A 17,748-nucleotide genomic window follows, 5' to 3' on the forward strand; every position below is an offset into this window, starting at 1 on the left:
GTGTAAGACGAGTTAAGAACAGTTAATCATATGACCATTTAGATGCATGATGATGCAAACCAATGAGCTGGACATATTGATCATACAAGTGGGAATGAAATTGAATTTGCACAATACACTTTGTCACTTCCTAGTGGCCCAATTACAAGACTTAGAGTCAAACATTTCAATGAAGCACTAAATGGGCTAATCCAAGAGAATTGAGCTGATTCTAAAAAGACAAAGATGGGCTTAAATAATAATCAATGTTTAGTCCATGTCATCAAAGCAATTGAAGAGGCTGATTATGCAGAAACGTGACCAGCGGCAGCATGGTCTGACCATTAAAGGGAGTGAATTTGTTGAGTTTCAAGGATATTAAATAGGAGAATGAACTTGGTCTTGGCTAAGTATGTCAAATACATTGAATTTAGTCATTTAGTTATTTTTGGCTGCCTCTAGAAGTCCAAGAGGCCTAAAAACATGGGGACTTGTTTATGTTAATATTTGTGTTGCTTTTAAAACTGTAATTATGATTTTTCCTATTCTTTGAGGGTTGTTCCAAGTATATAGATGGATATTACGAATTTTAATAGCAGATCTTTTCTTTAGAAAATTATTATCTTTGTGAAGTCTTGTGTTCCTCTTGGTTCTTAAAAGAACTATTTGAACTTATCAAGTTAATCTTGTGGCATTCAAACACCAAACTTATCACCTTGATTCTTGAGAGATTCTTAGGATTTATTAATGTGGCGTTTCAATCATTCGTAGTCTTGGTTCTCATCTAGTTGGGTGACAGGTCAAGGCTCAACAAATCTTGTACGTCTATACAATCTCAGAGTTTCAAGTCATCATTGTTATCGAATTTCATCACAATTGTTGGTAGAGTTCATATCACATGATACCAATGCGAGTTTATAGGTGGACTGTGGACATGCAAGTCAAGAACCTAAACGTGGTCCACCAAAGTATGCTAGAATACTATTACCAGCTCCCCTTGTGGTCGTCGGATGTGGGGCCAGTGCACAATCTTGCACACAAGGTTAAGTGTGTGGACCAATATGATAAATAAGATAAGTCAAGATAATTCATGCATGTCAATGCATACATATAAACAATCATGATTTTAAATTCTAATATTTTATGAAAAACTTTATATTAAATATGTTTACGTTATAATATGTTTCTTACTGAATTATTGACTCATTTTAGTTTGTTTTTATATTTTTAAACCACTCCAAGTTAGAATATTGATGAAGGAAGAGCTGCAATATGAGATTTAGTCTAGGGAGGCATGACAGTGACCTAGATCATGTACAGAGATTTTTTAAGTTATAATTTTTATGGCACAGATTTTGAGAAATTTTAATAAATGCTTCTGCGTACTCTCTCATTTATGATTTCAGTATTTTAATATGAAACGACTTTTTTTTATTATAAAGAATATTTGTACATGACAATGCTTCTGTAAGAAAATTAAATATTTTTTTAAATCAGGTTTAGTAGTAGCACTCCGACTTCCCAAAATATTTCTTAAAGTGATTTTATTATTAACCGTGAGGAATGAGGTGTTACAAAATTTTTCCCTCAAATTTGGTTTGGTAGTAAATAATTACTTTTTGCTACCAAATTCACGTTGTTAGAAAAAGTTGACCGCAAATATTTATATTTTACAATTTTATTTGTCACTTGTTACAACTTGCGAAAACTAAAAATTTTTACCCATAAAACTCATTTCATCAAAAGAAAGTTTACAAATAATATTATTTTATGGTGACATGCATTCATTCGTGATGAAATTGGTAGGTAACAACAAACTTACATTACGCATGACCAAAATTTGTGAAGGAAATGTGATTTTCAGTTTTCATGTGATACTCAATATGATAATTAAGGATAATTGTAGGTGATGTATGAGATTCCACACTATTTAGGTAAGAGAAATTTTTACTTTTATAAGGCTTCAATATGACTCCAATTGTATCATTGATTAGTATTTTTAGAGTATAAATCATGTAGTTTAGACCTTTTATTAGAACGTTACATTTGATCTTAATGTAAATCACATCTACGACAACATATGCTCCTTTAGAAAGTTTTCTTTCCCAAATGCTCATGGATGGTGATCTGCTATCCCTAAAGAATGATATGGAGTGCTTGAAGAGCGAATTTGAGGCTTCCAAGAGAGACGTGGATGCTATGAGGGACAATTTTTTAGATGTTAAGAAGTAGTTTTTTTCCCGTGTGACAGAATTGGAGTCCTACATAGGCATCACTATATATGTAGGTACTAGGTTTTTGAACTTTTGAAGTTTTTTATTAGCTGAGTAAAATCCTTCCAGCAAGTAGATATTCTTTTGTTGAGCATATTGGTTGAACTAGTGGTGTGGGGTCTTGGTTTGTCAAAGAAAAATAGCTATCACAGTTTACTAGCTAGCATGCATGGTTTATACAGTTGTGTAGGTTTAGGCAAAACTTTTTGATAACTTAAGACTAGGTGGGAAAAAGACAAGCTGCTTGGTACATGTATACTTTAGTTTTTTTTGCCCTCTCAACTTACGGTATATTTTCCATGTGTCACCAAGTGATAATATATCATAATATTATCTTTAGAGTTAAATACAAGACCAATAGCAATAGGTGATGTTCCTCTGCTATGGGGGTAGTTTTCAGAAACATCTATTCGCCACTAGGTTGATAGGGATTGACCATAGAATAGTTTTATAAAAAGACAATTGGTGAAGACAGAGTGCCAGTACACAGCTACAGTAATAAACCAAGCCTCCATGCATGCAACTTCATCCAGGATAGAGAAAGAACTACTAAACTAGATGTATGAACTTAATTACAAGTTGTTTTAATTAATCGAGATAACTCTTGATGTCCATGTAAATGCTCTATAGCCTGGAATATAAACTTTATGCAAGTATATACATGTTTGTGACTATAATGACTACCATTAATATATCAATATATGTATGTTGGTTGTAGTAGACTTGGTCTGGACTTTGAGGATATGAAGTGATCGAAGTCGTAAGCGTTGAGATCAAGTTGTATAATCAGGCATTGGATTACACAGGACATAATTATGAATTGACATACAGGTCTTTTAACCAGAATCATGATTATTAATACTTATTATTTGACCAAATAATAATTGAGAATTAGTTTGTGGCAAAGCAAATGTGGCTAATTAATAATAAATTGAACATGAATACCTCATTATTAGTGGGTCAAATTGGTTGATGTTCAGCCTAGAATTTTGTCCACTAAAATACAACTTGGCAAAAAGAAAGATAAATGTTTTAGTTACAAAGAAATCACATAAAAATAAATTTACAAATTGAAATAATTTGATGTGGTATATTAGATTATAAATTGCTTTTATTATAAAATAAATCTAACGTATCATACGAAATTATGTCAATTTATTAGTTTAATTTTATGAAATATCTTTACAGCTGTAACACTTTTCGTGAGTATTTTGTAGATCACAATAAATGAATATTACCTATCAAATAGTTGGCAGGAAATACTATTTTTCCTGCAATATTTGCACATGAGTAATCACCATTCTTAATTAACACTTCTCATGAGTATTTTCAATAAGGTCATCAGCATGTAGAAAAAAAAAAAATTCCTAACCAATGAACATGACAAAAAAAAAATTTCCTCCATAATTATTGTAACAAATATTTATTTTAAGCGACTTTATTAGCTGCAAATAAAGCATTTGCGGCCGAATATATGCAGGAAGTAATAAATTTCCGTGAATTTAACCGAAAAAATCTATTATTCACGAAAATAGTTGAAAATAAAAGCTTTTTTACGGTAATGCAAGCACACAGAAAAAGAGGTGTTCACTTTTCTAACGATCACCTGGAAAGAATAGTATTTCTGATCAACATTTCACTCGCGGATTTTGACACTTATTTTCGGAGAGGCAGCTAAGGTCTCGTTTGTTTTTAGGAAACATCTCATTTCATCTCATTTTATTTTATTATTATAATTTTTTTAAATTTTTACATAAAATAAAATAAATAATTTAATTTTTTTAAATCTTAAAATTATAAAAATAATATTAAAAAATATATTTTAATAATATTTTATTTAATTTTTTAATTTTAATCTCATCTCATCTCATCTCTAAAAATAAAGACTTGAGAGTTGAGGTGGCAGGAAAAAATTATTTTCAAGAAGAATATTGACTAATTGCGACAAAATCACTTGCAGAATACGTAGTAATGTAAGGAATATTATTGCGTGCCCCAACTGCAAACACAGACAATTGGCAACAGTAGTACTATTTATGAATGAATTTTCCTTCTCGACATCAACAATGAAGTAATATTTATAGGCCTTCCTATATATCTTGTATTGAAAAAGATTCCTTCTATACTTTTAGAACGATTAATTTCCTAATTAATATCCGTACTTCGAAGAAACACCGGAATATCTTTATCCATAAATTTAGCAAACAATATTATTTCCTTGAAATTAAATTAGAAGTTACTGCATTGAAATTATCTATATATTTATGAAGAAATAATAGTTACAGTTATGGAGTGTTTAAACGTCACGTAATTTTTTTAAAAAAAGTTAGTAAATATAAAATTTACATAAAAAAATTAAATAATTTTTTAATAATAAATCATATTGTTTTATAAAATAATTATACGACGCCTATAATAAGATTGTACCTAATATTATTCGTATTAACCATTTCATTCCATTGATGTTGCTGCTACCCGCAAGGCCAAGCTAGAGTACTAATTATTGTGGCTAGCTGGGTGGGTGGACCGACCGGTCCATCAATTGAGCAGAAAGAATTGTCTCGTTTTTTAGTGGTACTAAAGAAAGGTTAAAATTTTATGAGAAACAAATAATGGGTTGGGCCGGGATGAGCTAGCATTTAAGTGGAGAGACGTCAAAGGACCAGGATCCATAATATATATTATCTTAACCATCCATTTATAAGTCATCCGTTTCTAACATTTTCTTAAACATTAATAATTATTATCAATAATTAATAAACGCGATAAAAAAAAACTATATATTATAAATTACAAGAAAAACAAAAAGGTCATATATGCAGGCCAGTGATGCATGGTCCAGCGATATATATATATAATATATGAGAAGCCCATGATATTATCTATTAAGTTAAAAACAACAACCCGGGCCAATAACATTTTGTAAGTTAATAAATAATTTAAGGGAAGACAGAATTATCAATGCAATGCATAGATGTCTGATGGACAAAAAGAATCTTATTCTCAACCCCCATGAGGGTCGAGTACTTGTCCAAGCTGCTACCTGCTCTTTTGCTTCCTTCCAGCTTTGTTATCTTCCCCATTAACACAACCTAGCTGGCTAGCTAGCTACACGTACGTACCATATATATATATATATATATATATATATATATATATATTTAATGGAAAGGGGTGAGAATCTCTTTTTATTTTTATGCTAGCTAGCTAGCTGCTTATATATAAAATTGATTCACTAGGTGAAAAAGTCGTGGAGATTCGTTAAATGGAACTAAGAAATATTTATTAACTTATAATTATGATCAGATCAGATCAGATGCTCTATTTTTAAAAACTATATATATATATATATATAATAAATGGATCGAAAAATAGAACAAATAAAAGATGGATAGATAGATAGATATTGTGAATCGATCGGGCGGCCCCATGTGCAGTTCATGATGCTCAATTAATTGCAACGGCATCTTAGTACGACGACGTTACATTTGTCATGTTGTTGACCCATAAGTAGTTAAAGCTGCTGGTTATATATATATTGCTTCTTTTGCAAAACCTCATGATTAAAGCATACACATTAACGTCTTTGCTTCTTTCTTTGGATGCCTATCTATCTATCTATCTTTTCATTACTTTCTATCGTCTTTTCTCTCAAAAATTATTTGCCTTTCCAAACAAAAACACCTTTAATTCTGAGCAATAATCACTAGTACTACTACCACCTTGATCGGCGCTATATTTATATATGATTAAATTTTAATTAATTCCATCGAATTTAAAAAAAAAAAAAAGTGGGTGGGGGAAAGAATACAATGATGATCAGTAATTGAATTATATATATATATATATATATATAGAGAGAGAGAGAGAGAGAGATAATTAAGGATTTTCTTGCTAGCTGAAACATGATGAGTTAAAGGCATATAATTAATTTGTTGCATAACATGACACGATCGAGTAGTATAACTTCATGAATACCTGATATGACAAGTCTCTAGCTCACGACGTTTTAATTTAAGGCTCTCTCATGTACATTAATATATATGTGTGAAAATGAAGAAATCCTACTTCGGGAACAGCTTGTTTCTTCCTGATCTAACGCATTATTAGAGGAGACCTCATGAGTGATTTCACTCGAACATGATGAGGAATTAGGTACTTGAGGAGGGCCTAAGTAGTGATCAGATCTAGAGTTGTCTAATTCCAACATGCAGTAATTCATAAGATTTGGCCTGATCATGATCGCCTCCATTCTCTCGCTGTTCTCGTTGTTAGATGACCGAGAAATGATCCCAGCTTGTTTTTCAGGTCTTTTCTTTCTTTGAAATACACGATAGACAACCCAATCTTCAATCTCCGTTTTAGACATCATGACCTATATATATATGGATATATTCAAAATCAAAACCATCATCAGGCCGCATGCATCAAGTTCACATGAAATCTTAAGCACGAAATAAATATTATTTGAATTTCACAGAAAATCCTAGCTAGCTCGCTCAGAATTTCACTCAAAATTAGTCAAATAATTTTCCTTCAAATATATATATATATATATATATATTCATGTGATATATATTATAGCTCTAATTCTAATATTCTAATAAGAGAACTTTTTTAAGGGGTGTGTACTAGTATAGAATTATTCTTCTAATATATAAGAACTACTACCATATATGCTAGCTAGCTGGTCCTATATATATATACCTGGGTGGAGCCGAGGTTTGTTTCAGAGTCAAGAAGACGAAATTCGTGCATGACCCATCTTGTCTTGGTTCCATAAGAACGCTTCCTTTCACAGAAAATCAAAGTTCTCCTTATCCCAAGTGTTTGGTTGCTCTTGGAATCTAATATCTGCTTATATTTGCCAATAGGTTTCCAGTAACCAGAACCAGCAGCTCTCTTGCACTTGCTTTCATGAACAGTACCACTCCTCTTTTTAGTGCCAAAGAAGTACCTCTTTTCCTTCAAATCACCTAAAGACATGAAAGAAAGAGAACACGATAAGCCCTTTTCGTTTTTCGACCATCATTTCTAAAACAACGGTCATGAAATCATATTAATCTACCAGTAAAAATATACAAACATCGATCTAATATAATATATACGGTTCGTAGAATAAAATGTAGCTAAGCTATATAAAATATATATAGTAAAGATATTGGAATTTAGTAATTTGTACGCTTCGGTATTCCTCATGATCAGCTGTAAATATTACAACAACAAAAAACAAGACTAAAAGAAAGTCCAATCAATTGAGGAATTAAAAATTTCGAACTTAATATTATATATACAAACACACATACACACCTATATATATAGAGATTTCCATACTAACCTGGCAATCCCCAAGGATCAGTCTGGAAAACATCAAACTCGGGAATGACTGAAGCCGGCAATGGGATAGAGAAGATCTTGCGTTTCAAGTAGTGAACGACGAGCTCTTCGTCAGTGGGACGGAACCGGTACCCGATAGGCAGTCTGATCCCTCCATTGATGAGAGAAATTGGTTTTTCCATGATGTCCAGTATCCCTAAAACCTAAACTAAATCTAATTATCTCAAACAAGATGCGCGGGCGATACAAAGAGATCAAATACAACGTCTCATGTTGGAATATATCATGTTATACAACAAATTAATGACAGAGAAGCAAGAGGAGAGGGAAGGTGGACTTGTGTCTGGCGTTGAAGGTGGGCTCTCATGCCTCTCTAGGGTTTGGAAGTACTAGACACCGTTCTTTGATATATATACTCATAGAGAGAGAGGGGGAAAGAAGAAACTCAAACTACTGTATATTCTGACTGGGAAGTACTCCTTTCTTGACTTGGGAAATGGAATTTTTTTTTTTTTTTTTTATAAAACTTGGGAAATGGAATTGGTTTGGTTTGACGAGGGTTCTTTTTACGAACGTGTATCACCGATCAATATTTCGTACGTACACGGCCTGCTTTCGGTCAATCTAGCACGCTAGATGCCGTGTAGTATGAGCTCCCATGTGTGACACGTTGTTTACCGACTTCAAACTTTGTTTTTTATTCCCCCAATTCAATAAGCACTCGAATACGATGTTTCCATTACGTACCTAGCTACCTCTGCGTTGTAGTCCATATTATCCAGTATAGCATTATAATATAGCATTATAAGGACAAAAAGAAAGTCATGGCGGACCTTTTCTTTTCTTTCTTTCTTTCTTTCTTTCTTTTTTTTTTTTCATCTTAGAATACTCTTATCAGATTAGTTAAAATTAAAATATATTTTTTTATAAATATAAAATAAATTTAACTTTTGATTATTCTATTCACATAATTAAATAATAATAGTCATTTTTTTTATTATATGATAATAAAATAATATAAGATAAATTTAACTTTAACTATTCACATCAAATTTACACATTAAATTATTTATTTATTCATTATATAGTAATGAGTAATTAATAATTTTAAAAATATTCTAATTTTTTAATTATGAATTTATTTTATTTTATCATATTTTACTATTCATAATATTATATATTAATTAATAATCATATTATAATTATATTTTTTCAATTATCATTTAAAATGAAGAGATAAATAATTGACATAAAAAAAGAGAGAAATAATTAATATAAAATGTATTTGATAAATGAATAGTTCCTTTCAAATTTAAAAATAAGTTTAGAAGTGATTGTAGTTAAATTTTAATTATTTAGAATTAATTATTTTAATGTGATCACATTTTATAGTTTAGTAGTTAAATTTTTAATGAATTTAATTTTTAACTAATTTAACGAGATTACTCTTTAAAAAAAAAAAAAAAAACCCATCAATTTTGTGTTAAAACTGAAGTAAAGACTTGGCCGGGGATCTCATATCATACGAGATGTATGACAGTTTAAAAAAAAAAAAAACAATTGAGAGAGAGTACTTTGTCGGGAAATCCCATTAATTTCTATGGCTAGTTTGAGTTTACCTTGTCGGGAAATCCCATTAATTTCCATGGCTAGTTTGAGTTTACCCCCGCCGAGAACGATCGACCAGCTAATGAAGATCATCAACCTGTTGGTCATATATATGCAGTGCAGACAATTCTTCTAGCTTCTAGATCTCTTGATTGATTAAGTTTCAATTAGGTCAACGGGGCCTGATAAATTGATAATGATGGACATGAAAAGTATCATTCAGGTATATATCCACCCCCATGCATGCATGCATAACGATCGAAGTTGTCATTGGAAAAAGAAGTTTGTAAGAACAATACATGAGTACGTACCTCTAGATCGATGCGTGTTTGAACACATAAATATTATATATATAGAATCAGAAATTGATTTATCTGATGAAGAAACAACACATTGAATAGTGATATTATTATGCCCCATGTCGTGGGCGGTCATGTCCTTAATTAAAATTGATGACAACTCATCAGTACGACTGCCAGATTCGTTTTTATCATGCAGGAGTTTGTTTATGATTAATATTATCATCTCACTCCTCTTTAATTGGATCAGAGCACTTGTTTTTTTCACGGGAGGCCTAGAACGTTCAAATTAACTTGGAGGCAGGCAGGTCCTTGGAATTTGGAACGACCTGTTATTGATCTCGATGATCATCTATCTACATGCAATTCGATCTGTTATTACTCGGCTGCCATGATCTTATATTGTTGTTATAAGCATATCATCAAGCTCTTTCTTCGAATAATTATATTAATTAGTGCCAATACCACTGCCCTAGGAATTAATTATATCTCATGCCCAATACATTGTTTGTAACTGATTTCGAGATTGTTTTTCCCTATTCCTCCGTCTCTGACGTGATTAAAATAAAAGTTCAAATATTGTTTGAATTTTGTATCCTCTAATATTATAAGCAAAAGCCTGGCTTTCTTGAAAATATCTTTGTTTAAAAAACTTTAAACAAAGGTTATATTATATATAAGCTTGGGCTGGATGGGTTCTCAAATTAGATGTGAAACCCAAGCCAGCCCCTGTCGGTCCGTGATTATATCCGGTAGGACCAAACCCAAGATCAGATCACATGCATGCTTATGTCGAAGAAGATAATATAATATGGGCCAGCCAGGGATATTAAACTAGGCTTAGGCTAGCTAGATATAGATAGATCAGCATATGCTGTAAGTAAGTAAACATGATCATCACGATATGCGTTTTACCAAAGCTATAGAAAATGATATATGATCCTCCTGTCCCTCGCTAGCTGGCTGGCTGGCTGGCTGGCTACTGCGTAGAATGCACATTTGTTTAATTAATATATAATATATAAGAGAAATAGGGAAAAGAAGGCAGCCAAATATACAGTTGCATGCTTTGAGAATATTTAGCTTTCAAATGTTAAAGCGAAGCAATGAATGAATGCACTTAATTGCTTTGAAGAATCAAATGCCTAATTCTGTTACATTATCATACTTACTTGTTTTATTAATAAAAAAAATATTCCAAAAGCAGCAGATTCTATATATTATTATTGTCAGCTAGCATAGCATTTATACCATATCATCCATTCTGCATGCGTTCCTGTACGTCTTGCTTTCAAAGGATGCATCTTATAACGTGTCCCAACTTTTCTTTCCATCATAAAACACCATTTGCTTCGCTATTTTGGGCCCACTCATAATACAGTAACACACACACTACACACCCAATTTCTTATGCGTTTTTTTTTTTTTTTATGCGATATTTCCTGTCTCAGCTCCACCATAATACATGAAAAACTCTGTATGCAACCTAGTTTGCGCATGACCCAGCTTGGCGATCTACGGTGATTAATAAAGATAAATGATATTTATAATCATAAATATAAAAATATCATATAATTATTTTTTTAATAATAAATTTTATTATTTTTTAAAATAACTATACGACTATATATAACTTTAAGTAATGTAATCAAATGCGGAGTACATCGTCGTATTGTTCGCTTACGGGGGGGTAGAGAGGGGGGCTGCGTTTTGGGCGGGAGATAACTTAAACGCGAAAATGCTGGGCGGGAGAACAGTCCCTCCCTCCCTACAGGATCATCTCGATTCCCTTTCCTTCTCTTAACCCTAACCCTCCCTTCACCTTCATCCTGATTTCGTTGACCAAATCTGAACCTAATCCACGTGCGACAGAGTCCCTCCCTCCCTCCCTCCCTTCATCTCGAAGTTCATGACCAAATCTAAAGCCTGCAGAGCAACAAAGCTAACGTATCCTGCACTCTCGTTACTTGGTGATTCTTGTGAAATGTCTTGTATTCCTGCAATCTTTTTGATGAGTAGTGTCCATTTGTGCTCAGTCTAAGAAGTTTTCTTGCTTTGCAGGCTAACACAAGTTCGATTTTCAGCATCTAATTCTGAAGGCTCTGCTTGAAGTTTCACGGGTACTTCACTTTTCTCCCCTATCCAATATTTTGCTTGAATTTATTTTCTTCTTGGCTTTCTATTTTATATCTTCGGATTCATTCTAGTTTGATAACTTATTTTTGGATGCGCTTGTTTTGCTAGCACACTATTAGTTTGAGAGTTTATCTGTTACTTATTGATAAGTGCATTTTGTTTATTAAAACTTTGAGTTGACTTATATTGACACGAGAGAAAATTGAACATAATGAAGGAAATTCATGAAAAAACAATATAGACTAGTTATCAAATGCCTCTGACAGCATCATACAATAAGGGTTTCTCATGCTTCTCTTATAATAAATATTAGATTGGCCTCTACCCATCACGTGTTAAGTATATGCTTTTAATCATTATTATGTATTCACCATTGATAGTCATTTTTACTCAGGAAAGATTCAACATTCATTGTGGTTTGTAGTAGCAGTTAAGTCTACCCTCAAAGTGGCTAATACCAATTAGTTTTTAATCTTTTGATTTAAAATCATTTTGTACCATCTTTCGCTAATTACAAGCCGAGAAGCCCATCGACTAAACCCACTTGTTCTGCAACAAATACTTCTCTCCTCTTTCTCAGGTTTATTTACCTTTTAAAATTCAGTAACATGTGTTGTCGGTGTCACAAGACACAAGCTGCATATAACAATGCATCTGTGACTTGTTTGATTCAATTCTTCTATCCACGTTCTGTAAAGTCATAAGTATTTGATGTGATTTTTTCAGTATTTGCTTTGTATCTTGTTATAAGCGCCTGGTCCATTTTGTTCTTTTGAATTTCCAAGATCTGTTAGTGCTGTATTTTGACTTTGCAAGATCTGTCAGTGTTATTTTGTATCTTTGAGTATCCAAAGTACAATACAGAGGTCAATATAGAATATGATGAACATAATATATACATGTTGAAATAAAAATGTTGACATCCACAATAATCCTTTTTATGTTTAATATTAACAGAGATTATCATATTGCAACTATTTCAAATGGGTAGATAGTAATGAAGACAAAGAGAACAAACTTTTAAAGAGAGAAAATGAATTGTTGAGGACGGAGGAAGAGCTCCACAAAAGAGGATGAGATCTTCTCGATGGTGCTTCACTAGAGAAATGATGAGATTGAGAAAAGGGAGTTGGCTATTCACTATGATCAAGTTGATCTTCTGATGAAACAAGCAGAAGTGCGGCGTTCACGCACATTACTTCATGTGTAATCGAGATTTGCCATAGTTATTTCATGTTATTTAATAGGATCTAAGTGAATTCCCATTGTTTCTACCAACCGGACAGGTTATGTAATAGATGGGTTAGATTATCTAAAGAAACTGTTAGGTTATGTAAGTTGTGTTGTATGCTGGTGGAAATTTATTGGAAATCTGTTGGACATATAAGTACAATGATCATGACCGATTGGTATATTATCCTTATCTCTTTAGCAAATTATTGGCACCGATTAAGAACATTTGTTGTATGCTAATGGAACTCTGCTTTTTGTACTAGATAATCCAAGTAATGATATTTGCTACAGAAACATTGTTGGGACTGAGGTGGCTTCTAACTTAGTAAATGAAGAAGTGATAATCGAATGAGATTGAACGTCTCTAATATATAGCTTGGATTGGATGGATGCAGGATGAGCACTTGTTTGTGCTTTTTGTCAAAGTACTCTGTTTGGTAGTCCAGGCTGTAGGAGCTACTGATTCCAGTTTATGGAATGGCAGTGCTCTAGTTCTCTGACCATAATCGTTTTGATCAACAGAGACATATTCTCCAATCCCCGCCCCGCCCCACCCCACCAAAAAAATAATAAATAAATAAATAAAAAGGACAACAAAACTGGAAGATCACTATCTTGTCTGCTTAAGGATATGAAAGTTCTTTCCAAAATTAAATTTGAAACTGCCCAGTTTGGGAAAAAAACAAGAAAAAAAGAACTCGGAAACTTGTACCTATAAAACCCAGATTGACTTCTTCCTCGCTGATGGTGATGGAGGACTACACTCTTCAGTTCATTTGCTTTGCAAATTACTTCTTCCACGAAGGATTGAGGTTGCTAACTGTGTGGGTTTTCTTTCAAATTAAAGAGCTGGGGATGCTTACGGTCGCTAAGAGCTGCTAGCTAGCGATTGATTTTCTTTTAAAGGGCCTTTTTTCAACTTTCGAACAGATTTGCTGAAACTAAATATCATTTTAACATCGTTAGAGCTACAAATGGAGGACCACAAATCGACATTTTTTGGAGATGGAAATGAGCAATTTATGTACAATGCAAAGGTAAATGTGGTAACCTCCACGCCTAAGAATTTTAGCTAAAATACAGAAGTGTAAGAGCCAGGGACTAGTGCTGAATCAACTCTGGAATAAGCTTGAGGAGAAATGCAAGCTCCCGCTCCGAGAACTGAGGCTTCGCTGCTGCCTGCAACTTCCCATCCTCTTCACCAGCCTTGGATGGCTTTATCATCTCGGAAACCGCTTCAGTGATCTCTCTGACTAGATCGACTATCACACCGTCAATTCCCATTAGATGTTGCACGTAAACTGCTTCAGGCACGTTGCTGCCACACACAATTTTCATAACACAAGCAATCTTAAAAACCAATTCCATCTTAAAAAGTATTTGAACATGCTTATACGTGACACACATGACATGGCTATGACATATATTCATACTGAGGCTAATTAGCAAATCTTCCATCTTAAATTCGTGTTGAAAAGGGAAAAATGTATTATATATATATATTTAACAAATTGGGTATTGAAAAAAGTTATAATATTCTTTTGTAGAAAAAGAAACCAAAATCCAACAAGGCTGCTTCATTGAAATACCAAGCAATGACCAAATTAAAGTACTCGGAGTAAAATGGACATTGGCAGGCTGTATATGTCTTTGCATCACAACAGCTGAATTTTCAAGGAAGAATATGGCCAAGGTCTATCAAATTTCCTAAGCAAGAGCTTCCATGAAGTAATTGAGATATACTGGAACGCGAAAGCTTACTTCAATTTGCCGTATGTAAGGAATGAAAGATTGGCCTCCTTGGACTTGGTCACTGCCCCTGGATTTCTAAAAACTCCCTTAACCTCTGAGACAATTCCTTGCAAACCACCCTCCAAACACAGCTTTATGGCCTCCTCCAAGGAGTTCCTCCTCACATCGTAGTAAATCTCGGTACCCCCATTTGTCAAAAAGAAGACCTGGTACCATTTATAACGACAATCACCACTTGTTAAGTTTAGTATAAGCAAGCTAACTCGGAGAGCCCCCCCGCCAAGTCCCCAATAATAATAAAAGAAAATTATAAATAACAAAGAGTGCTTACAGGGAAGGTGCTCTGTAATTTTCTAACGATAAGTGCCGCATCTGGCTGGAAGGTCGAGAACAGAATGGCTCTGTCTTTAGCGTGCTCAAACACCACCTGTTGTTCCACAGAATCCACATAATGTTTTTAGAACCGAAACATTATTAACATTCAGCAAAAAAGAGGGGGGAGGGGGGTAATAAAAGAATTGTTCGAAGTAATAGAACCTGCAGAATGGCTTGGATGACATGGATGAGATAATCTGGCTGGTAGACGATGTGATCATCGAATTTCAACTCAATATTGAAGCCCAAAGAGGGTTCCACTTGCTGAAATGCTTCTTGAAGGGTACAAAGAGGGTCATCTGTGTCAACATCCCACTTAAGAATTTTGCCATCTTTGGTTTTTCTCAGCAGGGTGTTTCCCACCTTGCCGGGCTCACTTTGGGGACCATAACAAAGGAATTCTGCAAGAGAAAGTTCTGTAACCCTTCTCTCAAACACAGTACCCTGAAATGAGATTTTCCAGAACCGTATACAAAATATTAAAAAAACAGAGAGAGAGAGAGAGACAAAGAAGCTCCAAAATTAAACATGGAATATTTAAAGTAAAAAAAAAAGAGACGTTGCAGAAAAGATTAAAATATGACAGAGAAAGGCAAGAGGAGCTTACGTTATTTTCAGAGAGAATCAAGTCGTCGTGGAAAATGACTGGGCAGCCATCTTTAGTCACCTACAAAAACCACCACATTTTGATTTTTTTTTTTTTTTTTTTCAAAAACTTCGCCGTCTCAAGCTGATCTATGCCTCATTCATCTGCAAACTTCTATTTCTCTTTTTTAAATAATATCCCTTTTTTTTAAAAAAAAAAAGGGGAAAAAAGAAGAAGCAAACAAACAAATACACACATCAGCACCCCCATAAAATAAACCGAAAATCCGAGTTTGTGAAGAGCATATATTGTTTCCCTAAATTAAGTTTTCCAAGATTGATTAAGAACTTCCGGACATATTGTAAATTTTGTTATCTTTATCATTGTATTAATGCCGTCTTAGGTTAAAAAAAATCTAGATTAAAGTAAAAGTACGTAGAAAATTTCAATATTGCTTTCCTATATTAAAATTTTCAAGATTAATAAAAGAATATGCGGACATATGGTAAATTTGGCCTTTTCTTGACATTTTATTAAAGATCGCATCTTTTATTAAAAAATAATAATAATAATCATAAAATAATTATAGAAAAATAACTTCACATAAATTTATAAAATAAACTAACTTGATTAATTTGTTATATTAAATAAAAATGATTTCTATTATAAATTAAATTATATAGTTAAATAAATATTTTTATGTAATTTTACGAGGACAAAGACTTTTCTCGCAAAGAAAGAATATATTCCGTACGTAAAAAAAACTTCAGGTTAGAGAAAAAAAAGTACGTAGAAAATTTAACGTTGGTGGCATCCTGGTGAGTATAGACAGTTATCCGTTTACGCGGCGAGTGTAAAGTACAAAGACCGACAAAACAACGTGCCCTCGAAGTTTCCGTATAAATTCCAGAATAGAACAAATAGACTCGCAGACGCGTCAAGAACAAAAAGAAAACTAGACTGACCTGGACGTCGAATTCGATGAAATCAAGAGGGAAACTGGAGGCAGCGTTGAAGGACGCGATCGAGTTCTCTTTTATGGCTCTCATTCTTTTATCGGAAGACTGCAAGACGTTCATGCCGTGGCCCCTGTGCCCTATCATCAAAAATTTGGGTATCCTGTACGCATTACCCCTCCCCATATCCACACCTTTTCCATTATTAAAACCACACGGATCAGATATATAAGAAAAGTTTCGCAATGAAGAATATAGATATTAAATCTTGAGCCCTCCGGTTCTACCATATTAAAAGAAAAAAAAAAAAAGCAGAAACGATTAGATAACAAGAATGATGGTGTTGATTACGTACCTTTGGGGAAGCGGGTGGAATAGAGAGACAGAGAGGCATTGTCGGGGACCTGGTCGAGATTTGGGACGTCAGAGACATGAACGGCTTTGAGAGCCATCTGTTTATGCAAAAGGAACGTAGACGGGGAGAGAGAGAAAGACAGAGGCAGAGAAAAGAGAAAGAGGGTTTAAAATGGAGGAGGGGAGAAACGAGGATTATTGTGTTTAGAAGAATGATTCTTGGTGGAATAAGGGGTTCGAGGATGCGTATTTATTTGTGTGAGTGGTGGCGACGGAACGGGATCTACTCAGTATATTCCCACAGCTCGTCATAATATGCCTCGGATATTCTCCATTCTTTATAAACGTCGGTTTGTCCAATCACAAGTGATTCCAGAAAGAAATTGAGCAACGTCCCGTTATACTTGACGGGTCAAGGGCCCTCTTTTTTTTTTTTTTTTTTTTTTTTTTTTTTTTTTTAAGGTTTCCTTATTGGCCTAGAGGATTGTTTGGATGCGGACATCGTTCGCGATTGAATTCGTAGGATTCGAACACGTGGCTACATAAGGAAATTTAAAAAATAAAAAAAATTTAGTGGGGGGTGGTTGTAGCCTTCTTGGCGTAGGTGGTGGGCGGAGCTGTAGATGATGCAAAGCCACGGTGGGCTTATGATCTTATCTAAAGAGGTGGGTTTTCTGACCAAAAATAAAATAAAAACAAAGGGACAAATCCCAGGTCATTCCCACACCGTGTCATGTGTGATTGGTCTAGCATTTCTGATATAATAATAATAATAATTTTAAAAATAGACAGGGAATAGTTGGTTCCAACTTCCAGCCACAAAATGTTATGATGATCTGGTTTCGTTATATATATTATAT

The 17,748-nt window shown here is 33.7% G+C and overlaps 2 protein-coding genes and 1 long non-coding RNA gene across 4 annotated transcripts; 1 reads left to right on the plus strand and 2 right to left on the minus strand.

The window, feature by feature from the left end:
* Positions 1 to 6,128: 6,128 nt before the first annotated feature.
* Positions 6,129 to 8,054, minus strand: LOC109001315 (NAC domain-containing protein 83-like). Its single transcript, XM_018978550.2, has 3 exons — positions 7,591 to 8,054; positions 6,960 to 7,228; positions 6,129 to 6,627 (listed from the first exon to the last, which is right to left on the minus strand). The coding sequence occupies exons 1-3, from the start codon at positions 7,769 to 7,771 to the stop codon at positions 6,262 to 6,264; spliced, it is 816 nt and encodes a 271-aa protein (XP_018834095.1). The 5' UTR covers positions 7,772 to 8,054; the 3' UTR covers positions 6,129 to 6,261.
* Positions 8,055 to 11,185: 3,131 nt separating this feature from the next.
* LOC109001268 lies at positions 11,186 to 13,402 on the plus strand. Its single transcript, XR_001997854.2, has 3 exons — positions 11,186 to 11,466; positions 11,558 to 11,616; positions 12,590 to 13,402. It is a non-coding gene; the product is annotated as an uncharacterized LOC109001268 (long non-coding RNA).
* Positions 13,403 to 13,785: 383 nt separating this feature from the next.
* Positions 13,786 to 17,107, minus strand: LOC109001316 (glycerophosphodiester phosphodiesterase GDPD1, chloroplastic-like). 2 transcript variants are annotated; one of them, XM_018978551.2, is made up of 7 exons: positions 16,890 to 17,107; positions 16,544 to 16,728; positions 15,600 to 15,659; positions 15,155 to 15,436; positions 14,949 to 15,044; positions 14,627 to 14,823; positions 13,786 to 14,183 (listed from the first exon to the last, which is right to left on the minus strand). In XM_018978551.2, the coding sequence occupies exons 1-7, from the start codon at positions 16,984 to 16,986 to the stop codon at positions 13,967 to 13,969; spliced, it is 1,134 nt and encodes a 377-aa protein (XP_018834096.1). In that variant the 5' UTR covers positions 16,987 to 17,107; the 3' UTR covers positions 13,786 to 13,966. The 2 variants fall into 2 exon arrangements, 1 of the variants encoding a protein (XP_018834096.1); XR_004801157.1 differs by lacking the exon at positions 16,890 to 17,107 and having other exon boundaries at positions 15,600 to 15,778; positions 16,544 to 16,712.
* Positions 17,108 to 17,748: the final 641 nt, after the last annotated feature.

Source organism: Juglans regia, chromosome 1 (genome assembly GCF_001411555.2).
Source record: "Juglans regia cultivar Chandler chromosome 1, Walnut 2.0, whole genome shotgun sequence".
NCBI lineage: Eukaryota > Viridiplantae > Streptophyta > Magnoliopsida > Fagales > Juglandaceae > Juglans > Juglans regia.